This window comes from Taeniopygia guttata, chromosome 10 (genome assembly GCF_048771995.1).
Source record: "Taeniopygia guttata chromosome 10, bTaeGut7.mat, whole genome shotgun sequence".
Classification (NCBI taxonomy): domain Eukaryota; kingdom Metazoa; phylum Chordata; class Aves; order Passeriformes; family Estrildidae; genus Taeniopygia; species Taeniopygia guttata.
Window position 1 is genome coordinate 11003206 of NC_133035.1, and position 17663 is coordinate 11020868.

Below are 17663 nucleotides of genomic sequence, written 5' to 3' on the forward strand. Positions count from 1 at the left end.
GGGGTCCAGGGTCTATGCATCCTTAGGGAAAAATGGGGTTTGGCCCCACTGGCATTCACAAACACAGCCTGGTGGGTTTGTATGTGGCCCATGAATGTCTGCTGAAAGCTTTGCATCGATCAGAATTTATCCACCTCAGCTCAGAACAGTCAGCCCCCTGCCATCTTCTCTGGGCTTCTTTCTTCTAATAAAAATATTTATCTACCCAAGCAAGAAGTTGATTGTTAGTTGGCTTTATTACTGTAGTGACGTTGAATGGTTGGTTGCTGGGTGACCTTATTCTGATTTTATGGTCTAGGCCAGCTCTGGCAGCAGAGAGGTGTGGCCACGTACTCCACTCTGCTGTCAGGCTGCTCCTGGGATGATCGGAGGCTCAGTGGCAGTGCCCCTGCAGTGCCTGGGAAGCTGAAAACGTTTGCCATTAGTTATGTGAAAACCTGGATCCACGAGGAAGGGCTGAAGGAGATAAATGCATGACAAGAGGAACTGTTAAGGCTTAAAAGAAAGGCCAAGCTCGGTGAAATCCAGGACGGAACCAGGATCTGCAACCTTGGATTAGACCAGTGACCATAAAACCGACATGTGACTCATTGCAGGGCTCTCACAAACTGGGATACTGGAGCCTGCATGGTTTGCTTTGCCTTTGCTTGGAGGGTGGTTTAATGTTTTTCATTGGAGAACAAAGTTTTGCAACTAATCAGACATGGAAGAGAATGAAGGAGCGGATATTTTGGAAACCAGCTCTGTCTCTAATGGTCCTTGGTGCAAGGTGAGAATTTTCATTCCCCCTCCTCCCTCAGTCACAGAAAATATCTTTCTGCTGTTTACAAGTGATTTCAGCAAACCATTGCCCTTGGACCAGACTGAATGCAACCTCTGCATCAGCTTTGTAAACAACTTCAGAAATTCCTTAGAGCAAGGCTGTGCTAAACATTAGGAACAGAAATGAAATGGTGATGTGTGTGGTTAAGTGACTGTCATCCACCTCACTGGAAGTTTCAAATATCTGAGTAACTGTAGGTTTCTGTGCCGTGGAAATGACCAAAATAGGGTTTTTTTTAGGTGCTTGGAGAATCCAGAAACTTCATATAATTTTAGCAAAGCCACTGCTTTAAGATTTGCAGGTCAAATACGTTGAGTAAAACCATAGCAAGCATAGGGTAAGATAAGCATTAACTTGGGCAAACAAATTGACAATTTAATTGCGTGGAACTCGGTGTCCAGCAGCAATTCCTCCTCCTCCCCCAGAGCTCACTTGAGAGCATTCAACCTCCCGAATGGGTCAGCTGTGCTTCTTGTCAAATCCCAACAGTGACGTTCAGAGATTGTTTTCTGTTTGCTTATGTTTGTAATTTGATCTCATGTAATAACATTGTCCTCAGCTCACACATAACCACGGGGGTAACTCTGACATCCTGCCTGAAAAAAAACCACCTTGTTGATTCCTGTGCTTGATGTTTGAAAGATTTCCAGTTTGGACAGGTTAGCATGTTTACATTAATCTCATCCTGTTACTTGAAATTAAACCATTAGCATTTTGGAAGCTGGACATTCTACTTTCATTTTGGTTTCCCCAAAAATACTGGGGTTTATTATCTTCACAAGTTTTGGAGGGGAATGGTGGAAAATTTTCTGTTGCCTGTGCTGAGGCCAGGATTTCAGTTCAGACATTTGTGCTATGGAGAAAAAGTCTCTGGGAGGTCATGTCAGAAATGTGCCAGTTTAGATTTGAGCTCAGTATTGCCTTTTCTTCATAGGAGTTACTGGAAACTAAGACAGAGAACTAAGGAAACTGGAAATCTGAAAATATCTGAGTGCTTGCTACTTGTTGAAAAATGTTCTTAGTGAATATAGACATGTGTATCTAACGAAAAGAAGTTTGAAGAGCTGGTCGAGAAGAAGAAACACAAACACCTTGTCCTGCTGGGACATCTCAGCATTGACTGCTTGCATCCCCCTTGGCACTGCCCAGTCATTCTCATCAGTGCTTAGGGTCATTTACTTCAGCCTGTCTAACAAAAACTGAAAAAACTGCTGCTGCATTTGCTGCCTGCCACACTTATTTTTTGTTTACAAAGTTGGATATCCAGTTAAAAAGGCAGAAGCAACACTCAAAAAAAAAAAAAAAAAAGGAAAAGGACAAAACAATGAGAGTAGTTTGTAAACATGAAGGCTGAAAGTTATTCACCTCAAATATTTGGCAACAATAACAAAATATGTTCACAGAACTCCAGAGCAGTTTTCAATCATAAAGTCTGTGTTTTTGTAGTATATGTTATTAATCTCAGATCCTGATTTCTGTGAAGGCAGAGGGCTAGAAACTGATTTCTGGGAGTAGTGTGCTCAGTCAGTTTTTGCTACATCTGCAAGTGTGCCTATTGGTGCTTTTTTATACACAGATTGTAATTCATGGGAGCCTGGGCAGGATGCATGGTTGTGGCAGAAGAGAATATCTTGAATAACAACATGCACTCTATCATGGCCTAAACGTTCACAGAGTAGGGGGGGATTTACATACTATTGTTTTGTGGCTTATAGAATATGATTTTCTTTCTGTGAACCCAGTATTTTCTAGTTTTTCCTTTAAAAAATGGGAAAAACTTCCCCCTGGCCTGGGAAAAATTCTTGAGGATTTTTTCAACTATATTTTAGTTATATTGGTTGCACTCTTAAAATTTTTGTTTCACTGTGATAGCACATTTTTTTTTTCCAAGAAATATTGAGAAATAATATTGAGAATAGCTCATAATTCAGCTGTTCAGCAACTGCCTTTGCATCTTTCAAGTGCAAATTTGTGTTTGCAAATAACTTTGTCTGCCTCTCATTGTGGGTACAAGTGTTACTCATTAGAGCTTTTTGTCAGCATCCCAAAATGTGGTAATTGAAGATCCAGCTACAAATATTTCTGTTTGGGTTTCCTATCTTAGTGTTTAGTTTAAGAGGTTTGAATCTTAAGCAAAAGTGTGTTGATGTTCTTTTGTTTATGTTTATTATAAAATGATAAAATCGTGTAATTTTCTGTGGTTAGCCCGGGCTGTGCCCGTGCTGTGGCTGAGCACAGAGACCTGCACATGGGCTGGCTTGCACCAGGGCCAGCAGGGCCTGGCTGTCATACCACTCTAAATGCACTTACAGGTTTTTAAATGAAAAAGAATGGGTTAGTTATTAACTTGAAGAAATATCTGATTTTAGAGAACAGAAGATTACAAAACAAACTGGATTTTCACCAGCTCCTGAAGGGCAAACAGTACACTATTCTCCACATTTCCCTGCAGTGTGTGTTTGTGTTGAAGCTTTTTCACTCTCATAGTACTTGATGTAAATGTTAATTAGCACTCCAGGGGAAATGTGTTAACAAATGTACCTTTGACACAGGTCCACAGCTAGGCTTTGCTCCGTAGCTGCAGGCTGGAAAGATTAGCTGGCAAAGCAGCTGGTGCAGCTTTTGAGGAAACTTCAAACAGGAGTTCAGGGGAGTTTGCTGAGTGCTTGGACTTTGCTGCTGCTGCTGCAGCTCAGGCTGCTCTTGCTGCATTACAGAAGTGGTGCTGGCTAAAATGTGAGCACTTCTAAGAAAGAAGCAAACTCCTAGAAAAGGGGTATTTCTAGCCATTAACAGGCTTCCAATAAGACTGCCTGGGCTATGGCTTTCATGTGGTGAAGACAAAATGACTTAGCACAAACTTCATGGCAGAATTTATTCCTTCTCCTTGCCCAGTGCTGAGCTTGATTAGCAATAAATAAGGGTGGTAAAGTAATTTCTGTAAGTTGTCAGAGTAGAAAGGTAACAGTAGTGCATTCATAGACACATTTACCTCATCACTGTACTTCTTTGCCTTTCCATAAACAGCAGGGCAGAGATTCAGAAGTGGAAATCATTCACAGGCTGGGATTCTTCAGCCATATTCAAACCTGCCTCAACTCAGGTTAGCATGTAGATTTAGTGGTGGTTTCCAGAACCTGCCATGACTTCTGTGAAAACACATGCAGAACCACTCCTCAAGACTTGTGTTGTTCAGCTATTAATTTCTGTGCAGCATCAAATCCTGAATTCTCCCTGCTGAGGAACAGCTCATATTTAAGACACACTGAGAAGAGTCCAAGGCTATTAACCACTCTCTGGAAGGGAGGTTGGTGATTTCAGCCCAGCCCTCCTAAAACTGGTCTGGGATTTGCAATAGTGATGAAAACCCTGCTGCAGAAGCATACCTGTACCTCCAAGAGCAAAGGGAAAAACTGCTGTTGGGAGTTCTCCCCTGGAGCAGGATGTTGCATGGAGGATGCTGGTGTTATCACATGGCTCTTGATCAGCTGGGCTAACCCTGGCACCCTTCTGGTGCTGCCCTCAGTGGGTATTTACAAGAAGGCCTCATACTTTTTTCCCTTCCTGTAAATTGTTTTTTTTTGGCTTTTATGGCCCTATGGGGAGTTTCAAACCAGTGAGCTGTTGCTGGTGAGGGGCCATCAGCCTTTGTTTCAGAGCTGACTCTGAGGTTTTCAGAGACTTCAGCAAGAAAGAGGAGGGTGAGCAGAATGTGAACTAGTGCATATCTGAGTGGTGAGCAGCCCAAAGGACACGGTTCAGAGCCCCTGGGCAAGCCTGACCTCTAAGTAGGTCAGCCATAGAGAGGCATTGCTGCTTTCTGCTCACCATGTGTCCAGGCTACAAGTGTGACCCAGGCTGTGCAGAGTGTATTTGGGCTCTTTGTCCCAGCCATGTCTTCAGCTGGGCTTGGCCTGAGGGCTGGGACAGCCCTGAGATGCTTTCCTGGCAGAGGGAGCTCATGGGAATACTCTTATTTTGAAGTGCAGGTGAAAGAAACCCCAACTTTTTTCACAGTGGGAGATCTCCTCACTTGGAATTGCTGCTAAATAAATGTGGCCATGACTCGGTTAAATATGTGCAAAACTACTGGATGGAAGCCCTCTGGCTTCCAGAGGTGCTGCCTGAAGATGCCGCTGCTTGGGAAGAGAGTTTCCCTCCTTGGCCCCTGCAGGGAGCCCCACTGGGCAGTGCAGGAGCACCCCAAAGGCAGCGAGCAGGGATGGGAGCCTGGGAAGGTGGCACCACCCCAGGGCACCTGAGCCTGCCCTGGGCAGAGCAGTGCTGCTGCCCTGGCTCCAGCAGCCCCCTGTGAGCATGGCTGGGTTTTGGCAGCATCCAGCTGCCTGTGAAGTGGTGACAGAGGTCAGACCTGAGCTGGTTGGTGCAGTGGATGTGTTAAATCACTTCATTAAGAGTGATGGGCTGGATTAGCATCTGGCCCTGCTCCTGCTGCAAAATTCCATGTGGGAGATGCTGGGCTGTGGGTTTAGCTATCTGAAGAGGAAACAGCATATGGTACTTCCAGAGTCAGCTAGTGATAGGTCATAACCAAGCAGACTGTCTGTCTGCTTCTATGTCCTCTGGCAGTGGCAAAAGATAGAATTAATTTTTATTGTTAAAAACCCCTTGTTTCAATAGCCTCCCTTCCCACCTGATTCAAATTAGTTTTCTCAGCTGCTATACGTTTGCAGTTTGTTTCTATATTCATAAATCTTGTCTTCCAAACATTAGCAACAATAGATATACCAGTCAGCAATTGTCTAAGATCATGTGAAAATTGAGACTTTAGGGACAGCTGTTCCACCCAGAGAGCTGCTGTCTATCTGGCTGCTTTGGTTTTGGCTCTTTCTGTAAGTAATCTGACTCTACAGTATCCAGCCAGGGGTTAAAATTCAGTTCAAGACAAGTGCAAAACTCTCTCAGGTTTTGATAACTTGTTTGCTGTCTAACTCAGCAATAATCTGGTTCTCGCATTCGAGTAAACTGATCACCCAGCAGGAACTGGACTTCTGCCTTGTTGAAGGATGAATGTTGCTTTAGTTGCTCAAAAGGAAAACATACAAGAAATGCAGAATCCTTGTTGACCCAACAACTGAAAGAAACATCACAACATTTCCTAAATCAACACATGGCAATTCTCAAAACAAAGTCTGAACATAAGCCAGAAGCTTACAAGGCAGGAGATGATGCTGTGACCAAACTGAGACCTTGAATCTTCCCTGCCTAAGCCATGGGGGTAAGCTGGGAGCTCTGTCTGGTGATGTTCACTCGTGTCTCAGAAGAGCTGCTTGTGCATGAACTTGCTTTGCAGTCAGGAAATTTAATTATTGCTTCCACAGTAGCCCTCAAAGAGTACCCTGTGAATGAAATATGCATTCATACCTGATATGTCCCATAATTTCTTCTGTTGCCACATATGGAGTTAAGGTTAATGTTCCATACAATGTGGACAAATAGTGGTTGTCATGGATACCATAGTCTTGAATTTCCTGTCTCCTGGGTGATTAAATTCCCCACAGTAATTTTACTTTATTGGTTTGTTTCTGTAACTCCTTATTTCCTTGGTTTGATCTCCTTGAGGACATTTCACAGGCTGCTTGGATCTCCTCAGCTTTTGCATTTTGTACACCAGTTTCAGGAGGAACTGAGTGTTTTTCACAAGGTGTGTGCAGCAGCAGGAAGCAGCATGGAGTGAAGCCCCCAGGGGCTCTGTGAGCCCCAGGCTCTGCAGAGCTTACCCAGCTTGTTGAAGTCTGTGCTGCTGGAAATCCCCAGCCCCACTGAGCAGCCCACTCTGGACAGCATCTGGACAGCTTCAGCATTGCATTGCTGCCACCGTGCTGTCCCTGTGCTGTGCAGTGCCTCATGGCCTGCCTGCAGGAGATGTGGAGAACAGCTTTTTCTGTTCTCCCCAGGAGCCTGCTGCTGGTAACAGCCAGAGTGAGTGGTCAGCCTGCCTGCTGGAATTCACACGAAGAGTGTCAGCAGGAATCTGATGGGCTTTGAGAGTTTCTGTCTCTGGTCCTACAATAACAAAAGGGCTACACTTGGCTGATGGGATTTGGGGGCCTTTGCAACACTGCTAGCTGCTCTGCCAGTGCTCTACAAACTGTTCAGATGTTTAGATTTATTCCATACTCCTAGCCCTCCAGAAAATGGCATAAAATAATATTGACATGGAAACAACAACCTGTGAAAATGTAGACTTAGCTGGTAAGTAAAATGAGTAAGTAGCTGGTAAATGCTAAATTTTATGCAACAGGCATAAAAAGACAGTGGGAGCTTTTGCTGTTTATTATGAAATGTTCTATAAATAAAGGTAGGTGGCTACATATTGACAGAACTGGTCACCCCTAATTTAAGGCATGTGGAAAAAGTGTTCCCATAGACCTGACTAACGTGGGTAGAAATAGAGAGCAATTTGGAAAACTAAAGCTAGAATGGCATCACAGTAAGTGCAGACCCTGCAGGCTGGATGTCAGTGCCACCAGCTGAACAGCACTTTCCTTCCACAGCCTCCGTGGTACTGAGCTTGATTAACTGGCACTGATTCCTCTGAAGTCCTGATAATTAAAGTTGGAGTGTCATCTGCATTGTAATTAATATGCTCCTCTGCACCTAATTCATTCTGACAGTATAGATTAATGATGGTAAATGACCAACAAGGATTTATCATGAGATGATTCTTAGTTCTACAGACTGCCTCAGACAATTACAGGAAGCGATTGTTAACTTCAGGCCATTGTCCTGGTGTAATCGTGCATGTGCATTCTCAGCGCTGTTTTGCAGTAAAACCCATCCGAGGGCTTCATAAAGATGCAGTTATGGCCCCTAAGAGGCTGAGCCACCCTTGTAAAAGCGGGAAAGGGGAAGCATAAGCTGGTGAAACCACGCTGATTTTTCAATATCCCAGTGTGTGTAGTCTCCACAGATACCAGCAGGAGCTGAGACTGAGCACTGTTTCTGCAAATCAGATGCTTTTGTAAATATAATTGTGTTGGGAGGTTGGGCAACAAGGTCAGCTGAGCAGTGGGGTGCACAGCTGGGGCTGGGTAGCTTTGTTTGTTATCAGTGCTTTCCTCTGTGGCAGTGCTGGTGTCTCCTCCATGGGTGCCATGGGGAGGAAGGACCTTTTTCTACAGGACCACAGTAACTGAGCAGTCCTGTCTGCCAAGAACTGCTGTGCATCTGAGCAATAACCTCAGGAGTGGTCGTTATTTTGAACTACCAAAACACACTACATAGAAGAGATGCCCCCTCAAAAGAAGGTACTGAGCTCCCTGAAAGCTTAGAGTCTCAGGAGATTTCACTAGTCAGGCTTGCAAAATCTTGACTTTCAAGCCAAACTGGTCACAGCTGAGGAACAACACCATGTCATGCTAAGCAAAAGGTCATGAAAAATGATATAAATGAAGTAAAATTTTCCAAAGCATATAAGGTGCTCAAGCTCTGTTTGCTTCTTGAAAAAAGTGGTTTCATCATTACATTTTCTTATAATAGCTTCCTTGTGTACACAAGGAACTTAACCTGGCTTATTTAAACTGCATCACGCATTGCTGCAAGAATACCTGATTAACAAGATGATCGATGTGTGCTGTTCCACTTGTCAGTCAATAGGAATTAATATGCAAGAGACTAGTTCAGAAATGAGAGATTATAATGGACATTTGCTTTTCTTTGTGCTGAAGGGTTACTACATGAACAAACAAGTGCTGATATGATGAGCTGAGCTCCACTGCCTCCCCTCCCTAAGGCTGGTATTTTCCTCACTCTTTGACTGTTCCCCCATTTGTACCAATCCCAATCTCCCTCCTAGAAGTGGTAAAGATCCTTTGTGCTTGTAGTAGAGGCCTGGGATATTTTTCCCTCTGCCCTTGGGTTGTTCCTGGGAGTTCCCCTCCTGTTAGTCCCATCCAGCCTCTGCAGCACTTTTTGCAGTGCTGGCCACGAGCATGTGGTTGGCTGAAGCTGTCATTGACCCCAAATGGACCCAAGTCACTCTCTGGTGTGGTTGATCTACCAGTGTCGTGTACTCCCGTGCCAGACTAAGCACAAGGCTTAACTGCAAGTGGTTTTAGTGTTTATCGGAAAATATTGCTCCGTTTTGCCCGTGCTGCCCTGGGGACAGCAGCGTGATCCTGGTGGCTGCTGGTTGTGCAACAGTGCTCCCTGTGCTGCTTCTCTGCACTTGAATGACATCTATCTTCCACCAGCAACCACATGGGGCAGGTGACAAGACCTGAGCAAATAAGAAAGGAGGGAAAAGAATTAAAAAACAGAAACAACTTTTTTTTTCCTTCCCATCTTTTTCTTCTCCCTAGTAACAAAATCTATTGGCAAGTGGGTGTAGCTGACCTGTCCTTCCTTCCCCAGCCTCAGAGAGATGGTGATGAGGTAGCTTTGGAGGGGAGGAGTGTGTGGATGAAAGAGGAGGTCTCTGGGGCACCACGGCCATGGAAACATGCAAAGTTGGTGTCAGTGTTTGTTATTGTTGGCTGCAGAGATTCCTGTTCTGCACCTTCAGCACTGAAGGAACTGGGGTACATCTGAAAGGGTTTATCTATGAATAAGAAAATAGGGGTTGAGAACAGACCTGGATCAATGGTGAGTTTTTTTTGTTTGCTCTCTGACCCTTCTCCCTCAGCTATGAAATATAAACATAGGTCTAATGAAACTAAAAGCAGAGATTGCTTTGGAGAAAATTGAGGAGGCTTAGGAGGAAAATTCTTAAATTTTGTAAAATGTTTTTATTCAGTCCCAAACAAAATGCCTGCAGTTGCTTTATAAGCAGTTTCTGTTTGTCCCCTTTAATTTTGGAAAAGAAAAATCAAACCCCACCCATTTCATTTAGAAATACCAAAGCAAAACATTGCACAGAACCATAGAATAGTTGAGGTTGGAAGGGAACACTGGAGATCATCTAGCTCAACCCCTCTGCTCAAAGCATATTTGAATATGCTATATATTTCTGTTTTGAATTTTTATCTGTGTCCACATTAATTTCCTAAATTTGGCTTGAATTTCTAAACATCTGTGTCCCTGTACTGTATTTTGTGATCAACTTTGTATTTACTGGTTTTTATTTTCTGAGGCTTCTATTTGGGAAATCTATGTCCTCTGTGCTAGGCTGGCAATGTATACTATCTTCAGACTCCCTGCAGAAATCCAGGTGTCATAGATTCCACATAGCTTCTCTTTTCTTCTTCCACATAGCTTTATATAACCACAAGTGTTTGACTTTATATTTGCTTATTACAGCACACTTGTGACTTAAAAAGATGTGGACATTCATGGGAGAAAAACATGAGCATTTATTATAAAAGGTAGTAATATACTGTCTGGTTGGCTTCCTACCTGTGTCCATACATAGAATCAGAGAGTCATTTAGGTTGGAAAAGACCTTTAAGATCATCAAGTCCAGCTATGAAACCAACAAGTCCACCCCTAAACTGCGTTCCTCTCATCTCCAAATACTCACCCATGTCTGCCAATGATTTACTAAAGGCACAAGGTAGTGTCTGTCATTTATCCAGTAACCTTTTTTTGCCAAGTTAAAATAAAACGCAGCCCACAACTGAAAGAAATGCAAAATGTTCTTAGCACATAAAGAACAGCTGAGGATGCAGAAACATGAATGACTAGGATGCCTCAGACTTGGATGTACCTAAAAGCTTACACAAAGCCTAAAAAAAAGGTTGCTTTGTGAAATTCATTTGTTGGTGCCTATGGCAGTGACCCCCATGGTGCCCTGTGGGGTTTGACACCTGAATTCCTACTGTCTGAGCTGCCCTTTTGGCAGAGATGTTTAATGGTAATTGGTGTGACTTGGACACTGGCTGGAGCAACACAATTGGATTTGTCCCATTTGTAGTCACAAAGTGCTGTGGGTCAGGACTGTGGAGCTGTCACCTCTGAATGAGAACTGCCCTAATGTCAGCCTCATGGAAAGGAAACCCCTCACTTCCAATACAGCATGAAACTTGTCCAATCTTTGTGAAATGAAAGACAGTAGTAAATCTCAGAAAATGTAACTCAGCCCTTCTATAATTTTTTTTCTTTTATCAAGGATTTTAATTACCTTTCCTGCCTTTTCTTATTGTAAATTTAAAAAAAAAAAAGGCTTAAACTTCAGAGTTCCTTAGCAAAACTATTCCCTCATGCATTCAGCTGGAGCAGTTTTCCAACAGCGACATGAGCTCACAATATGTTAGTCTGACTCTAAATAAGAATTTCCAGAGTTGGCTGAAGGTTTTGGCTTAGTTCTAGAATAAACTGCTTCAGAAACCTTTCTGGAGTGGATTCTGGATAACCTGGCACCATTAAAAGGATTAAAAACTCATGCATAATTTGCCCTTTGAAAATACTCAAGGCTTTTAAATTTCTCACCCCAGAAAATATCTTTCCTTTCATCAAACATCAGCTGTTTCCAATTGCTTCGTTCTATTTTGGTCACTTATTCTCTCTTTTCCTTCCCATGCATGACTAAATATCTCCTTTAAATCAACTTGAAGCCATTCGTTTTTCCATTCATCCATTCGGCCGTGCTGGTTTCTTTCACCGTAGGAATGCCCCATGAATGTCATACATTGAAGGAACAATATCATCTGTGCACTCCTGGGTGCAGGAGCCCTTGGCACCAGTTTCGCAGCTCAGTACGTGAAAACCAGGGCAGCTGCTGGTTTCTGCATGTTTTAACTGGTTCATTCTCTGCAGCCCTGAGCAGAAATGCTCAGGCCATGGCAGCCCCACACAATGGTGTGATGCCCGGGCTTGTGGTCTCATGGGGAGCATTCCTGGTCTGGAGCAGTGGGACTCACTCTGCCTCTGCTCAAGCAGAGTGGTCCTTCTGAGGGTCAGGAGGCTGCTCTGGCCGTGCTCCTTGGGAGGGTTTGGCTGTGCTGGCTGGTCAGAGGCACAGGCTCTGTGCTGGGCACAATTCCTGCCGTGGATGTGGCCTGGGAACAGCTCACCTTACACAGAAGGGACTGGATCCCTGCACTGAGGGGCAGGTGTCAGCCCTCCTGACAAGAAGGTGCATGCAAGACCTGCACCAAATTCCAGTGAAAAAAGCATCTGCAGCTCAGTCCTGCCAGCACTAAGTACCTAAATGCAATCTTGCATCTGCCTGCATGTGTACAGCTGATGAGCAGCCACGCTGCTCTTCAGTAACCTTGTTTTGTTGTCCTCAGGTTAGAATGAAACTTCTCCAATCTTTGACCTCTTGTATAATATACAAACACCCACCAGATTTCTGACCCATGAGTATGTGACACGAGTTTTCCTTTCAGTTGACAAACACAGAAGCTGAAATTATCCAGAAAAAATAAAAACCGAGGCCAAGCATAGGAATAGGGTTTGTTTTGGTTTGGGTTTCTTTCTTTTGGTGAAGTAAATAATATTCTGTAGACAGATTTGACAGAGTGAGTGATCCAGATTTTTGTGGCAGCTGTATCCCAGCTCTAGCTGTCATAGCCACAGCTGATCCAAGCTGTGCTGTGCTCTGCGAGGGAAGGAGTCAGGTTCAGACCTGCCAGAAGGGCCTGAGCACTAAACCCTCTGTCCAGAGTGGGATATGTAAAGCTACATTTCCTCAAGACTGCTGCCAAATGACTAATCCTGGACACTTCTAGGCATTCCAGCATGTCTGGTTAGTGGTTACTCCAGCCATCCTAATCGTGTTTTTGGGAACCAAATGTCTTGCACACTGAAGCAAGGTGCATATGATACAAGTGGTTCCTATAATGGATGTAAGTAGCGTTAGTGGCCAGTGCACGGTGGCTTTACATCAAAGATAACCTTGTGAACAGGCAGCATTGTGTGTATGCTCAAAGTCAGTCATGCAGGGGAATCAGATCCCTTTCTTTATAGTTTACTTGGGAGTCATGGGCAGTGAGGGATTTTTAAATTGAATGAATTAGTTGAATGAATTAGTCCTTTAACTTCTGTTTTCCTTTCCATGCAAGTGACGATTGCCTGTTATGGCCAGAGGTGAGCTAACAAGACACAGTGCTGTGCAATCAGCCACTGGTCAGACCAGATCACACTATTTACAGTAAAAGAGAGCTCATGCTTTCTGCAGAGATCCCGAGCTCAAACACTATTCTGTTACCTAACCTGGCTTGTTTGCATTTTCTGAGGGACTCCCTAAAACTGGACTGTGGTGATTCTTTCATTGTGTGTTGAGAGCTGTCTCAGGGTATACTCCAGGGAGTATTCAAGCTTCATCTCACGGGAGTTTCCTTTCTGTTTAAGGTGCAACATTATTTGTTTTCAAAACATAATTATATACCCAGACCCTGACTACGTCCTGTACGTATTTGAATGCTTTCCTGCAGGCAGGACATCTCCCAGAGGCTACTTCTGGTTCATGTCAATGATCTTTGGGTTTCACTGTAGTTTTTATTTCCATGATAAATTATTGTGGTTTCCAAAGGTTAATCATTAGTGCTCTGCAGAAGAGATGTCCTGTCTAGATAGTGTGGTTTCCTTTTAATTGTCTTTTTGGATCTAGCTTTGTTCTTATACTGTGGGATAATGTGCCAAAGATGGCACTGTGCAGGCTGTGTTGATGGGTTCAACTGTGCTACAAAATACTCCTTTTGATCCTGCTTTTTTTTTTTCTGAACTCCACCAGCTCCTTTTTTTTTCCTTATATAGAAGCCCTTTGCCTTGTATCTCCTGTTTGGATCAGGGCTTGATGGGTTGTATCAGGTCACAGTACTTTCTTGTCTGACTGAGACAGGATGGATATCCAAGAGGATGAGCTGACCTCCATTATAGCCAGTTATGTGAGGAGGGAGCCATGCACCAGTGAAATTAGCTCCCCAACCCCAGCTAATGCATTGCATTGTCTTGTCTTCATACGTAACACTGAATTTTATTATAAATCTATTCCATTTTATGGCTACATGAATCTATTGTATGAATCTTTGTTGAGAATTACAGTCAGTAACCAGTTGTACCAGTGCAAGGAGCTATTGTCATGCCCTAACCTGTTCCTTAAAATAACAGCTGTCTTCACTGAGGAGGCTTAAAAGCTCTTTGTCAAGGTCCATCCACTGTGGCTAGCTAAGCCCAGTTCTAAACTCATACAATTCAACACTCATAAAGCACACTCCAAAAGAGGACTAAATAGCTGCTTTAAGTGGGAAGAAGTAGGGTCTGTGGGTGCCACCCAGCAGTTTCCTGCCTGCCTGGCTGGGCTGTGGAAGGGTTGGGGATTTTCCCCCCGATTTCCATCTCCCAGGCAGTGCAGTGACCCATCCCAGGGCCCTGGACAGCCGTGTCAGCCTCCCTGACTGCCCTGTGCACCAGGAAAGGGAGGGAGAGCTCCAGCTGCATCCGGCCCGCCCGCCTGCCCACGGGAGGCCCTTGAAGTACAGAACAAAATAAATTCCTTCAATCCTAGCAATTTTCCCCAAAGCAGATCAGCAGGCAGCAGGCCGATGTTCTGTGGCTTGCAGTGGGCATCTGTGAGTGTCCCAGGATGCCTGTGTTTGATGACTGCATCCCAAAGCCATGCCTCTGGTGTTTTTCTGTGCCCACAAACAGCATTTGAAAGACATCACACGGAGAACCAAAATCATCTCCAACGAGTTGCTCCTGATCCAAGAACTCCTTGCCTGGGTACAGCACTCAAGCATTCCAGATTTGGCTGCAGAGAGCACACCAGCACACCTCTGGTCCTGCTCTCCATCCCACCAGGAATGCTGCTCTCCAAGGCGCCCTTGAACAGGAACTGAACTGATATACAGAAAATGCCAATAGTTCCATACTCAAACAAGAATTAGGAAGTCTTTTAAACAAGCAGAGTTAAGAAAATAGATGGAGATGAGAATTGTTTCCTTGTAGAGCTGTGTAAAGGTTCTTTCCGGGTTTCTGAGCTTCCTCAAAAGTGTCAGGTTATTCCCCAAATACCAGTGAGATATGAATAAACTCACTGCATGTGTCTCCACAGGCACCAACTCCTTTTTCTGAAGTGGTTCCCCATTAGTAAAAAAGCTGGGAGATATTTGCTACACCAAATGTCATCTCACTTGACTGTTACTAGCATTTTCCTGATAAACTGAGCTTCAGAGAAATGCAGTCTTATCAGAAAGCTGTTTTTTAGAAAACCTTTTAGATGATCATTAGTCAGCTGAAGCTCTTTCCCTGGTGCAGATCAAGATGTGCTGTCTCTAGGAGAGGCAAAGTGTTGCTGCACAATCATATGTTATGTTGCACTTGAAAAATACAGAATTTTACTTGGCTATACTGTCTTAAATATAGGATTTCCCAGAAACTACTGAAGCTTCAAAAGGTGGAGACTTTGATGAAACAGGTCAGATTACAGCCTTGCTTCTGGGCATGACAAATACTTCCCAGGTCATTAAGAGCAAATCACTCAATATTTTCCCATCTCTAAGGAATTAGAATCATAAATCAACTAGTATTTACGATGTGTTCCAGTATGTCTGTGATAGGGCCATGTAACTTTAGATAAAAGAAAGTTTACTTTTATTTGTTATTAAGAGATAAAAGGAAGCAGTACAGCATCTGTTCTAGAAGAAATCCATGGCTTTTATAATCTTTTCTGAAGTTCTTTTCTCACTGAAGTGGTTAATAAAGCTTGGATGTAATGTATTCTAACCTAATGTGCCTAATTTAGCTGAACACTTTAAATTCTTTTAGTTATATGGCTCCGGTCTGTCTGTTTTTGTTTTACCTTTTTTTCCACTGCTGAGCTCCATAATTGTTCCTTTTAGCCACAGTCACCTAAGGTCAGGCTGTACCTTGCTAAGGAGCTGAACTGCAAACAAGGCTAACTCAATCACGTGTCTCCAGCCCATTCCTGTTATTAATCCTCCCCACTTCTGGGCTTAGCACTTGGCACAGCAACTAAAGTAAACTTTTTATCAGAAGTTCACATTCTCCTCAAGTGGAGGAAGAGCTGGGTAATTCCTGCCTTTATTTTTTCTTTTTTGAAGAATATTGTGATGTGGGAGCTACCTTAGGTTTATTTCAATAATGCAGGGGGCACAAATGTAGTGAAAAAACATTGTGAATTTGGTCTGATAAAATTTTTCTCTTCCCAAAATGTCTTTCAAAGGGTTTTCATCAGTAAATATGCTATAGTTGTAACAAATATGATGCTGGCTTTAAACTGATGAGAAAATGGCCAAAGTACATGCAGTTTATATCTGACAGGAAGCTGGTCTGGGGATTTAGGTTTTGTCTGAAATCTAAAGCACTGCAAAGAATTTTTATTTTTGCTTCAGTAATTTACATTCTGTTACTCATATAATTTTTGCAGTCTTCATCTCTGCATCTATTCTTTGTCTGCTGAGTTCATGGCATGGGAGAAGACATTGCAGATTCAGAAAATCCCACTGGAAAGGAGAGCAAGGTTGATAAATTTTGCCCCCAGTGCCTCTGGGAAGCCCAGTGCTGCCAGTGCCTTTTAAATACAAAGGTCTAACTCAAAATGCTACGCTGGAATAAAGGTGGGATCAGTCTGCCCTAATTAGGGCAGCTCAAATAGCAGAGCCAGATAAATGCTTCAGATGGGAAAATAGAACTGTAATTCTTAGTGTGTTGATAATATCCAAAGGGTCTTATATTAAAATAATAAAAATGTGTCATGTGACAAAAGAGTGAGAAAATGTAAAAGAAAAATATAGAAGTAGAAATGAGGGCTTCCAGGAGAAAAGATTGAGTATGTATATGTTCCTCGTGTAGTATAGAGGGCTGCAGTGAGGTGATGCCATGATGCTGCTGTCAGGATGAGCTCCTGGCACCGCAGCTGCCCACTCTGCCCAGGCACTTTCTCAGGGTCCTTGGTATCCCAGAGCCACCTTTGGGTGATAATTTCATTTTTCTCTTCCCCATGTTAAGCAGCCAACACAGCCAGCAAACAAATAAGTATGTCAAATGAATGTGTTTTACAAAGCACTTGAAGTCTAATTTAAACCTGTGTGTCAGTGATTTCCCTGTGAGTGTGTTATTTTGCAGGTAATTCAAACAATGATGAAAAACCTTTAACTGTCATTGTAGGCTAATGCCCTTTTCCATTCTTAAATGTTCAACAGCCTGAGCTGACAGTCAGAAGAGTTGGTATATTTCTGGTTTGTTTTATAAAAACAGCATCCATATGAAAGAAGTTGAAGTATGTACACCCACAGTTTGTCTCTGAGCAGAATGCTTCCAAAGTAGTCCTTATATACTAACTGTTTTCCGTTATTTAGCTTACAATATTAATAAAAACTTGAATGGAAGTGCTATAAGGAATGGAATTTGATATATTGCTATTTACTTCTTTAATTTTTATTTTTGATTATCATTCCACAATCAGTGAAATACCTCGCAGCTGGACCCAGAGTTTCAGCTGTGAGACTGGGCTTCTGCCTAGATACTCAATTAATTGCAGGTGTACAGGGCCTGTTCTATCTCTCCTCTTTCAGTCTCTGTAGGGGGTTTGGTAGAGACCTGAAGGGTGTCTTGTTTAATTGGTGGCAGGTGTAAGTCCAGGATAACTGTTGCTATTTTTGGGGAAAATCTGCAAGAGTAGGTAAGAGTTTCCTGGTATCCCTCGCCCAGAACTTCCTAAAAATTCCCCCTGGGTGGCAGTGAGCAGCAAGGTTTGCTCACCTGTGTGTGATGTAAGGGTGAGTCAGGGCGCTGAGTGATCAAGTAAGGTGGCAGCTCTGGGTGCAGGATGTGGGGAATAATCCTTATGCTGCTCAGAACTGATCCTCTGGAGATCCAGGCACAGCTGAGTCACAGTGTTCACACCGCTGCCATCACTCCTGCCCCTCTGCAGCACCAGTCTGTGCAGTCTGCACTAGGTAAGCTGAGTTTA

At 43.3% G+C, this 17663-nt stretch overlaps 1 protein-coding gene across 2 annotated transcripts in view; it reads left to right on the forward strand.

Moving 5' to 3' along the window:
• The first annotated feature begins 340 nt into the window (after window positions 1-340).
• The window catches only part of PDE8A (phosphodiesterase 8A), a 142072-nt gene continuing 124749 nt past the window's right edge, over window positions 341-17663 (forward strand). The window contains exon 1 of one of the 2 annotated variants that reach the window (XM_072934060.1): window positions 341-769. In XM_072934060.1, coding sequence (XP_072790161.1) covers window positions 704-769 — 66 coding nt within the window. In that variant the 5' untranslated portion in view covers window positions 341-703. Of the gene's footprint in view, window positions 770-9354; window positions 9431-17663 lie in introns of those variants that run through there. The other variant, XM_072934061.1, reaches the window with a different exon arrangement.